Source organism: Lynx canadensis, chromosome D1 (genome assembly GCF_007474595.2).
Source record: "Lynx canadensis isolate LIC74 chromosome D1, mLynCan4.pri.v2, whole genome shotgun sequence".
In the NCBI taxonomy this organism is placed as follows: Eukaryota; Metazoa; Chordata; class Mammalia; order Carnivora; family Felidae; genus Lynx; species Lynx canadensis.
Window position 1 is genome coordinate 110990938 of NC_044312.2, and position 11097 is coordinate 111002034.

An 11097-nucleotide genomic window follows, 5' to 3' on the forward strand; every position below is an offset into this window, starting at 1 on the left:
CTCAGCGGCCCCGCCGGCTGCTTCTGGGCTGGAGGCACAAGGGTCTGTGCGCGAGGTTGCTGCACTCTCCCTGAACTCCTGGCTTCCTTCTGGGGGTGGGGGGAGACCGTTACAGGCACACATGACAGAACTGCACCGAGAACAGTGTCCCACAGTACGACACCCCGGTCTGGGAGCATGCGGGGGCGAGAGTTCGTCCGTGCGGGGTCACCAGGAAGGCTTCCGGTGCAGGGAGAGCTAGGCTGGCGGGATCCCCGGCCCTGGGAAAGCTGGGGGGGGCTGCGCGCGGCCAGGACCAGCACCCAGGGTGAGGGAGGGAGGGCTGGCCGCCAGGGGGAGCCCTTGGACCTTGCTGGCTTGGGCACGCAGGGGTGCCTCCAGAGGAAATGGGCCAGCTGCCTGCCTTGGGCGCCCCAGCTGCCTGTGCTCCCCCGGCGAATCCTGTCCTGCCACTTGCTTGGAGGGTGGTCTTGGGCAAAGCCACTTGGCCCTCCCACACCTTGGTCTCCTCACTGGAGGGAGGAGAGACCCCATGCGGGCCAAACCCCGAATCTGATTTTCACTGCACCCCGGCCTTCATTCGGACTCGGTGTGCGAGCATGCCTCCCCCTCCTCCGTGCCTCAGTGGCCCCACCTTTAAAATGGGGATCGCGCTGCTTCTCTTGGGGTTGAGGTGGGCGATAAATGGGTTAGCGCGTTAGGCACGAGGGCAGCGGCTGGCCCGACGGGCGCTTAGCGTTGGCTCTGAGGGCTGTGTGGGAAAGGGGAGCCCAGGGACGTCCTCCTGCTCAGGGGAGAGGGCCCCGGGAGCGCTGAGGCCTGGGGGTCGAGCAGGTGCAGGCCGACCCGGCCACACTGTGGAGCTCACGTGTGTTTTACGTGAGGCTCTAAGCTTGCGCCACGGAACGGTTCAGAAAAGGGCGTCTGTGAAAAAGGCTCTGTCTCCACGGGGTGCCAGAGATGGGCTGGGGCTCCCCCCACCGAGTGCGGGGCAGGGTCGGGCATCAGAGCGAAGCCCCAGGAAGCAGCACAGACACAGCAGACCCCCGGGCCCGATGGAGCAGTCGACGTTGACGAACACGGGTCCCGTCCTGTGCATCCCAGCAAGGCCCCCCGCCCCCCGCCCCCGCCCCCGGCCGGGCGCAGCGGTGGACGGGACACGACGTACACAAACGGGGAGACACAGGTCTGAACGGAAAGCAGTCGTTGCTTTAATTCTGGTCAGGATCCCCACCGGGGCCCTGCCAGGCCTGCCCGTGGCGGGGCCACTGCCCGCTCCGTTGACATGATTGTTTACAAAAATAAATATGAACAGAGCAACTCTCGAGGGCTCGTGGAGTCCCTCCGACGGCAAGTAGATATGCTTAAGCGTCCGGCACTCGTCCTAATTGCACCAAAAGAATCTGGAAGCACTTGATTTGGTCTCGAGGCAAGACGGAAGGAGGGGCGGGCTCCGCCTCCCGGGCCCCTCACATCTCGGAGTCCGCGTACATCCCGTTGATTAGATAGTCCACCTGCGTGTACTCCTTCTTCCTGTAGCTCTCGTAGGCTTGCAGGCCCAGCAGAACCAGGACTACGATGAAGAGGGTCACCCCGAGCAAGAGCACCGCCAGCAGGAAACTTTTGTTCACCAGAGCCTGGGGAAGGGGCCGGGGGGTGACCACCAGGTACGGGCCCTGCGTGCTAAGCGGGCACGGGGCCGAGGCTGGCACCTGGGAGCCCCCCGAGCTCCCGGGTGTCGGGGAGGCGGACGCGGTACCAGGCGGGGTTTCGGGCCGCACCTGCTCCGGCGTCCGGGGCGTGTCTGGGCCCGCAGCTCCCCGGGTAGACGGCGCGGGGCCTGGCCGTGTCGTGGGGGCCGTGGCCTCCACCTTGGGGGTGGGGGCGGAGTCAGGGGCCGGTGCCGGCAGCGTGCCGGCAGCCGGCTCCCGGGCCTGGGCCTCGGTGGCGGTCGCTGCGGTGGTGGACACGGGAGCCACGGGAGCCGTGGATGGGTGGGTGGGCTCTGGGGTTGTGTCGGCGAGGGTGGGCGTGGGCCCACTTGTCGTGCCAGCCCCGGGCCGGGCCGTCGACGTCCGGACGGTGGGGCCTCGTGTGGACACGTCAAGCGCTTGGGGACTCGTGGGGGGCGTGGGGCTGGCTACGGGGGGGCCGCGCGTGCCTGTCGGGGCGCTGGCACTTGCTGTGGTGCCAGCTGCGGTCCGAGCAACGGTGGCCGACGTCACGGGCGCCGTCGTTCTTGGCAGCGGGCCGACACTCGGGGCCGGCGTGGGGGCTGCGCCGGGAGCGGTCGCGGAGGACGGGGTCTGCCGTGTCGACGCCGCCGAAGCTGGTGAGGGTCCCCCGGAGGCTGCCGGGCCAGCTGTGTCTGTCCTGAATGTGCTCCCTGCTGTGACTGCAGGAGAGCTGGGGTCGGCCCCCAGAGTCCCTGTGGTCAGTGTGACAGGAGGCGTCAGCACGGTCATCGTTCCAGACGTGTCATTAAGGACTCTCACAGCCGCCGTCACCGAGGCATTCTTGGCTGAATTAGCTGTCTGGCTAGAGACTAGGTGCCCTTAAAGTCAGAAAAGGGAGAAAAAGATACAGTCACTTTCCATCCTGGGCAGGTGGATTATTCAGGGAGCGTCTTTTTTTTTTTTTTTTTTTTAATTTTTTAAAAATGTTTTTATTTGTTTTTGAGACAGAGAGAGACAGAGCATGAGCAGGGGAGGGGCAGAGAGAGAGGGAGACACAGAATCCGAAGCAGGCTCCAGGCTCCGAGCTGTCAGCACAGAGCCCCATGCGGGGCTCGAACTCATGAACTGCGAGATCGTGACCTGAGCTGAAGCCGGACGCTCAACCAACTGAGCCCCCCCCAGGCGCCCCATCAGGAGCGTCTTAATTTCTGGCCCACTGGCCTGGCCGGTGGGGACTGACCCCACAGTCCAGCGAGAATAAAGGAGGGGACGTGGGAGCATGTTCCCCTCCCATCTCCTCCCGCACACATCGAGCCTGCCGCCCACCGGAGAGGCGCTCGCCACTCTGACGTGAAAACTCCCTTCCCTCTGAACCCTGAGCCCATCGAAGGCCTAAGAGCTTCCCTCTCTGATCCAATTCCCGAAACATCAGACAGAGTGAAAGTCTCACCTCAGAGGCGTGATTCACCATCAACAAAACGCATCAAACACACACCCAGGTTTACAAAGCAGACAAACCACGGCCCGGATGGTCACACCATGAAAGAATTCTTGGCTTTATGAAAGGATTTGTGGCAGGAATTCCTGGAGATGAACGGTGCCTCGCACGGAGCAGGAGTGTAATGAAATATTTGATGTATGAACAGACGAATTCCTCAGTGACAGGATCAGGTTTACAGGAGAAATTTTGCAGGGCCAAGCAAATGACCCTCTCAGGGCTCAGAGGTCAGGCCCCTGGGGGCTTTCCACTCAAGCTGGCCCCAGAGAAGCTTGGCCTGACGGCCCTCCCCGGCCTAGCACCTGGGTGGCCCTGGGGCTCCTGACTCGCTGGCCTAGGCTTGCACACGTCCCTTGGGCTCAGGGTGCTTTGGGACCACTGCAGGCCTGACTAGCAATCGCACGGCTTTCTCACTTACGTAGATCCTGGGATGGCGCTTTGCTTTCAGATAAGGACAAGCAGGAAATCCAAACGAGCACAAGGGCTGTCCACATCTTGTGGGTGAGCCAGGAGCAAGGCTGGGCGGTCCCTGAGGCTCCCAGCTGGCCACTCCTCAGGCTGCTAACAATTCCCTGCCGCCGGGCTGAAGGATCTGTGGTCAAGACAGAAGGCGTCTGGTCAGTATTGCACAGCCTCACCTGGGACACGGGGCATGGTTCTGTGCCTGCCACGGAGGGTTCTGGAAGGTCCGCAAACTGAGCCGAGTCTTCCCACCAGGGCCTGGCACCCAGGGAGCTTGAGATGCGTCTCAACCATGGTGGTCTAGTGATCTGCCCGGTGCCTCTATTTGACAGGCTCAAAGCACTCCTTGACCCAACTTCACTCTGTGTCTCAACCTCCCAAGTGCCCCTTCTCCCACCCAGAGTTCCTGGTGTGAAAGAGGAGTAGACAGAGGGTCAAGACCTGACCATGCTCACAGGGCCAAGGCCTGTCAATCACCAAGATTGGCCAAGATCACATATCAGGCCCAACACACTTCTGTGCACCCCACGATGGCCGACCACACCCTTCGCATGGGAGCTATCATTTAGCTAGCCAGCCAGCCATATCCCATTCGTCTATCTAACCATCATGTATCATTCATTCATCCATCTATTATCCACCCACCCACCCATCCATCCGTCTATCCGGCCAACATCCATCCACCTGTCTGTCCACCGACTACCACATCTGTCCATCCACCAATCAACCCATTCACCAGCCACTCCATCCATCCATCCATCCATCCATCCATCCTCCATCTCTCCATCATCCATCCACTCATCCATTCATCCAATATTCTGAGTGCCTGCTCATGTGCCGAGCAGTGCGCTTAGAACAAAAAGATGAAAGCCGGACAACTCTTTCCTTCAGGGAGCCCGCCATACAGTAGGAGACACAGAAAAGAGGTCACTGCAAGTTACTGCAAGTAAAAAGCAGAGGTGTGATTCAGTGCTGGGAAGCAGGCAGGTGGTGGCACATGGGAAGGCCTTGACATGTAAGTTGGAGGCTGGTCCTCTGTGTGGAGGCCCGGAGTTCTGCTGGGGGGAGGGGCGTGGCCAGGGAAGGCTTCTGGGAAAGGGACACGTGGGCCATGTTCTGAAAGATGGATGGGATCCACGTGGTGGGGAAGGGGCAGGGGCAGGGGAGGTGAGTGGGAGCAGCAAGGCCAGAAGCCAAGAGACCTAGGACCAGCCCAGAGATTGGCAGGCTACCACCGGGCAGTTGGGATTTGCGGGGGAGCCCCTGCAGGCCTGAGGTTGGTCCCACGACTGAACACTCGATCTGGACACGGGGCAAACAGGACCCAGGCATGCTGGGAGCTGCAGGGCGGGCAATGAGCCTGGGGGTCCTGAGGGCACCTCCCAAATCAGTCCTGCCTGAAGACACCCAAGGCCTCTGGTCTCTCCACTGGCCCTCACCATGACGTTCTTGAGCCGCGACAGAACGTCCCGGAAGGCAGCCCTTGGGTCATGTGAAAACGCCCTGATCAACTCCTCACCCAGCACGGATGCTACTCACTGTGCTCCGTGGCCCCATAACCAGGCTGGCCCCTGGGGAGCGGGGCAGGCTCACTGTCCTCCCACTGGCCCTGAGTCACGGATGAATCCCCTTCAAGCGTCTCTATCCTGGCCCCAATTGGCTGCCACCCCACAGCTTCCAGAGAGAGCCTTGTAACCCACAAAGGTGACCCTGCCTCCACTGCTTAAACCCCACAATATCCCCGGATAACCCCGAAGTTCACTACCATGGCCAAGGTGGCCTTCAAAGTCTGGCCCCGCTGCCTCTCCCCGATGGCCCCACCCGCACTGGACTTGTGAAATCCCTGCAGGTTGTGACCCAGCGCCGGGCATCAGTCTGCCCCAGCAAGCACTTCTAGCCTTGCCGGGGGCTACACAACACGGCCCCTGTGCGCCACGAAGGGGGTGTGTGGCCACAGGGTGGCTTTCTGCCTCCCGTGATCTGGGAGACTGTTGTGAAACCGCCCTGTGACTGGGAAAGTCTGTCGAGGACAAACTCTTCCGGAAGGCTGGCTCGTTCCTCGATGCTTCTCACCCCTTTGCGAGAGTCCCCAGCTTTCTTCTAGCTTCAAGTTGCACCCTCCATCCAAAACTGTCCATAAGGGCTCCTGGTAGCTCCCAGGTTTAGAGGACTTAGCCCTACAAACCACAGATTTGCATCTGTTTTCTAGAATGCAAAAGGCATTCTTTGTTCTGACAGAAACAAGTGGGGGTAGGGTGGGGAGAGAAGAATCAGACGAAAATCACAACATCATGAGAGGCAAGAATTGAAACTGGAAGGTTTCGGGAACAAAGAACTCACACTCCCCCATGAGCTGAGGCCACGCAGCTGGGCTCTCGCTAAATAAATGTATTTAAATGGCTCTTTCTTTGGCCAGTTTCGTCTACTGAATGCATCTGAAATCTCCCACCGCTGAGTCCAGCACGCTCCCTGTGTGAGGCCTGGGTCGGGGGTCTGCTGCGGTGGGGTGCTGTGACCGGGGCTTCCTGAATGTTCTGTCGTCCCCCTCGCTACCGATCTCTAGGGCAGGCTCGGCAAACTTTGTCAGTAAAGAGCCGGATGGCAAATGTTTTAGATTTTGCGGGCCACGCGGGCTCTGTCTCAGAGACTCAAGTCTGCTGCTGTAGCACAAGGGCAGCTGTGGACTGTGAGTAAACGCCGGGCGCGGCCGCGTCCCGATAAAACTTTATGCACGAAAACAGGCAGCCGGCGGACTCGGCCCGCAGGCCAAAGTCTGCCAACAACCCTACTGTAGCGTTTCAGTGAACTGCAGGGCTGATAATCCAGCTAGGGTAGGGAGGGACTGATCCGCTGTGCCGAAACGGATTTCCTCCTTCTCTTTTGGTTCCTCACGCAGAACAGACGGGACAGTCTTGTCCCCGGTCTGGGGACAGCCTCCAGGCGGCTCCTCCCAGGGCCCCTGCTGTGAGCGGGCTCCTCCTCCACCCCCAGCATCGGGGAGGGGCAGCACCCTCCCCCCCAAAGAGGGGTTCCCCCAAGCATTTTGCTATTCTGACCCAAGGCCAAGAGAAAACCTCCTGTGGTATCTGGCATCTGGGTCACAAGAACAGGAGAGGGCCACAGAGGACCACGTGCTCCCAGGCCCTCCTGTCCACCCCTGCTCCCGGACCCCCCTCGTGGGCTACCTCAGAAGGCGGGCCCTCTGACGGTGACGCACCTGCGAACAGGCCCCCCTCGGGGCTTCGCTGTCTTTCCCTTTTGCTCTCTTCCTTTTCCCACTCCGTGGTAAAGCCCTCTCGGGGCCCCCTCCGGGCTCGCCGTCCCGGCACCAGGCAGGTGGCCCCGCGGGCAGGGCCGTGGACACTCACTAGAGGCAGCCGCTCAGGGCGTGCTCCCGGGCTGGGCCATCTTCCTCCGTGGAGAGCTGCGGGCTTGGCACCGTGCGCTCGCCGGCCGAGGTCTGGCTGTGCGGGGCGCGAGAGCAGCGAGGAGGCACAGCCCCAGGCCATGGCATGCTCTGGGGCACATGGGCGACATGGGCAGATGCCCCGCTCTGCTAGCAGACGCATCTAGGGTTGGAAAAACAGTAAACACTCCTTAGGAGAAGCACAGGGGGAAAACCCAGGGAGGAAGGGGACACTGAAATAGCAGCGTTAAATAGATCATTATACTGGGAAAATGACAGTGTGTGTCAAAACTTTCAATGTCAGGACTTTAAAAAAAAATTTTTTTTTTAACATTTATGCATTTTTGAGAGACAGAGACAAAGCATGAATGGGGGAGGAGCAGAGAGAGAGGCAGGCTCCAGGCTCTGAGCTGTCAGCTCAGACAGAGCCTGATGCGGGGCTCGAACCCACAAACTGTGAGCTCATGACCTGAGCTGAAGTCGGATACTTAACCCACTGAGCCACCCAGGTGCCCCTTAAAATTTTTTTTAATGTTTATTTATTTTTGAAGAAGAGAGAGTGCAAGCAGGAGAGGGGCAGAGAGAGTGGGAGACACAGAATCCGAAGCAGGCTCCAGGCTCTGAGCTGTCAGCACAGAGCCCGACGTGGGGCTCGAACTCATGAACTATGAGATCATGACCCGAGCCAAAGTCGGCCTCTTAACTGACTGAGCCCCCAGGCGCTCTGATGCTATTTTTATTTAAATAGACGTTTAAGGGGTCTAGAGAGATTTACACTGGAACATTAATAAAGTGGTTATGCCAGGGGAATGAATTTCCTGGTGATTCTCATTTTCTACTGCATATATGTCTTTTTTTTTTTTTTTCTTAACACCAGCATGTATCGCTTTTGGAAAACATTTCTGAAAGGCTCCAACCAAAGGAACCAACGCCTGATTTTCTTCAAGTACTTTGAACTATCAGGCAGAAAGGCACAGAGTAATCCTACTGAATACAGTTTCACATACAGATTTTAATAATTTAGAGAAACTCCATGATTTACATATCAGGAACTGCATCTTCCTAGGAGCCACCAAAACTTTAGAAGAATCAGGAGTACAGTGGTAATGCAAAGATATTAACAGCACAAATGGAAATCATCTCATTGATGAATAGTTAATATAGACTCAGGAGATTAAGAAACAGCTCATCACCTCCTAGAGTGGCAGATATTAGTAGGTGGTGACGCGTGAGGACCGCCACGGGCCCGCTCCCTAATACGAACGCTCACAAGTGCACACACACAGCCACACGCACCCTCGTGTGTGCACACAGCCGCGTGCATACCCAGCCGCACACACCCACAGGCACACACGTGCACGCATGCTGCCACATGTGGATACGTGTACGATCACACGCACAGTTACAAACACAAAGGTGGGTGCATATATGGAACGTTTTTCTAAGGTCATGTCAGGAAACACCACAAGTTTCTCAGGAAACTTCTACTGGATACCATCAGCGCTTATTCACTCCCAGCCAGAGGGGCTGGTGATCACTCCCACAGAAACGGGAATTGGCCGCTGTAGTGGAGTCAAGAACAGGCCCTCGTTGGGTCGTGACTTCATCTCTCTGGAATGGTCCTGCCTCCACTTTCCATCAGCATATTCTCAATGTCACGATCTGTGTGTGGGGACCTGCACTAATCTCTATAAGGTGACTCACAATGGACACACCATTAACAAGATTTAAAATGCTAGTCTGTCCTGCAAAGGCTTCAGTAAGCCTTAAACGAGGGTCGGGCCAGTTATTCTTACGGTGCAGGGAGACTGGGTCGCCCAAGGTCTCAGACTACAATATATGGAAAGGAAAGAGACCCCTGCGGCAATAAGAGAATAAACAAGAATGAAGTTATTATTAAGCGGAAAGCCTGAAGAGGGAAAGACAGGCGTTAGGCTGGTGCAGGGACTTCCTCTTTCTCAGCGATCAGCTCCCCGCAAGTGCTGCAGGGAAGGGGCAGCACCCCCTGAGAGAGGAAACACTCCCATTAGAAAGGCACCCCCAGGCTGTGGCCATAGGTGTCAATTTCCTGATCCTTTTCTGGTCCATGATCTCGTGATGCCTCCCAATTTGCCCTGTCTCTGAATTCTTGTGCTCCCAACCTTGGCTTGATTTTTTTTTTTTTAAACTCTTTTATGAAGCTGTTTATTATATGCTGAGTGCTGTGTACAAGTTACACGGACTCAGACTCCAAACTGCTGAACTCCTTTTTCTGGCCTTAGTCAGGTTCCTAATATCCGACACAAGTAATCCTTAGGCTCAGTAAGGGACTGTACAGTGTTACCCCCACATTCCATCACTCGTGATATTTATCAGCAGCAACGTGACCTGGGCCCCCACTCCAAGCTGGAGAAGCTACATATACCAAGGAGCAGGAAATGCAGCAACAAATATAGGGCAAACTACAGATACCTAATCCTGACACGTCACCTGGCTGAACTTTGGTCTCAGAACCCAAGGAACACAGGTTTGTGGTTTTGTGTGTATAGACAGTGCCCTGTGGTCTAACGGATGTGTCTGCGTGGCAGATGGAAACCTGCAGAAGTGGATATCATCTGAATCACAATGCTCGCTTCCAGGTTTCTGTAAGCTTTGGTATCACGGCTAAACGCTGGATCACAGGCTAATTTTTGTTGGCGGTGTGGGCTAATTTGACATTCCTTTGTCCGCTAGGCAAGTCCAGCATATAAGTGGGAACCCATACTTTAAATACTTTCCTCACCGATTTTATTGAAATTTCAGAGATGCTTCCTCCAGGGGGTAAAAATAACTGCACGTTGGCATAGGCAGATTTCTAAGCACGATGTTTATGTCTTATCGCAAGCCATGTGGCATGATCCCTCCTATCAGCCGGATAGTTGACGGCTCACAGAAAGCAGCCACCAGGCTCACATGGGGGAGGCAGGCAGGCAAGCAGATGGAAATGCACAACCCCCTCCCAGGTAGAGGGCCTGGGTCACCTAAAAGGCCAACTCTTTCTTTGAGGGCAACACCTCCTGCGGCCCAGCCTTGCCCCGGGAAGACCTTTGAGTTCTCTGAACATACAGGAGTGTTCCAACTCTCCCATCCTCCGCTCCCAAACTCGAACTACCCGGGCCTCTTCTCCGATTTGGGATCCCCCCGCTCCCTGCAGCCCTCCTCCTCCCTCCAGCCTCTCGGACCCGCATCCGTGCCCATTCTGAGTCTCGGTCCCCAACGGGCTCCTTCCGTTCCTTCTTCTCTGCTATTCCTCACCTCCAGTCCTCTCGTCTTGCCCCTGTGCCCCCACTGATCTTTTTTCTCTGTCACCCTCCTGCCTCGCGTGCCCCGATTCAAGCCTCCTCCTGCCCCCACCTCCCTCTCCCAGGCGCAAGCCGGTCCAGGGAGCCGTGACAACAGCTCCCCGGACGGAGGCGCGGGCCCCTTACCCGGCGCGGCAGGCCTGCGGCGGCCGGGCGGCCGTCGGACGGCGGGGAAGTGCCCGCGGCCCGGCGTGGAGACGTGGCCGGCAGCGGAGCAGCGCCCGCGAGCCAGGACTGCTCCGGGCAGCAGCCCTAGCTCGGGCCCCGCCCGGACCGCCCCGGAACTGACGTCACTAGAGGCGGGCCCGGGAGGGCGGGGCAGTCTCGGCAGGAGCCCTGAGCGGCCGGGTGGTGCCAGGCGCAGCCGGAAGTGAGCCGGAAGCCAGGGGCGTGGCTGCTCGTAGACCCCGCCCACCGCGGGGCGGCTCGGGCTCCGCAGTGCTCGCAGCCGGAAGCGGCTGGAAGCGGCTATTTCGGACGGGTGGCCGGCGGAAGTGGTGGTGCTTACCCTCGGCTGCCCGGCCGTGGGTGCTGGGTCGGGGCAAGGGACGCTCGGACGTACCCCGACGACGCGCAGGGCCCCGAGCCCTAGGGGTGACCCGCAGCTCTGCCCTCCTCCCTCATACTTGGTCCAGCCCCTGGTGATGGGCGCTGGGGGGGGGGTCCAAATAGTAACGAAGAGTGGGGATGGTGGCTACTGTGCTTTGAGCGCTTACAACGTGCCAAGCCCCCGGC

At 58.3% G+C, this 11097-nt stretch overlaps 1 protein-coding gene across 3 annotated transcripts; it reads right to left on the reverse strand.

Moving 5' to 3' along the window:
• Positions 1-1187: 1187 nt before the first annotated feature.
• Positions 1188-10608, reverse strand: CD1H11orf24 (chromosome D1 C11orf24 homolog). Of its 3 annotated transcripts, XM_030332524.1 has the most exons (4): positions 10489-10607; positions 7005-7205; positions 3593-3766; positions 1188-2554 (listed from the first exon to the last, which is right to left on the reverse strand). In XM_030332524.1, the coding sequence occupies exons 3-4, from the start codon at positions 3666-3668 to the stop codon at positions 1470-1472; spliced, it is 1161 nt and encodes a 386-aa protein (XP_030188384.1). In that variant the 5' UTR covers positions 3669-3766; positions 7005-7205; positions 10489-10607; the 3' UTR covers positions 1188-1469. The 3 variants fall into 3 exon arrangements, with proteins under 3 accessions (XP_030188384.1, XP_030188386.1, XP_030188385.1); XM_030332526.1 differs by lacking the exon at positions 3593-3766 and having other exon boundaries at positions 10489-10608; XM_030332525.1 differs by lacking the exons at positions 7005-7205; positions 10489-10607 and adding an exon at positions 6854-6998.
• Positions 10609-11097: the final 489 nt, after the last annotated feature.

Coding starts and splice junctions, on each gene's coding strand:
- CD1H11orf24 (XM_030332524.1), bottom strand. CDS start 3,668: ATGTGGACAGCCCTTGTGCTCGTTTGGATTTCCTGCTTGTCCTTATCT. Junction 2,555..3,592: donor AGCGCCATCCCAGGATCTAC/GTAAGTGAGAAA, acceptor TCTGACTTTAAG/GGCACCTAGTCTCTAGCCAG.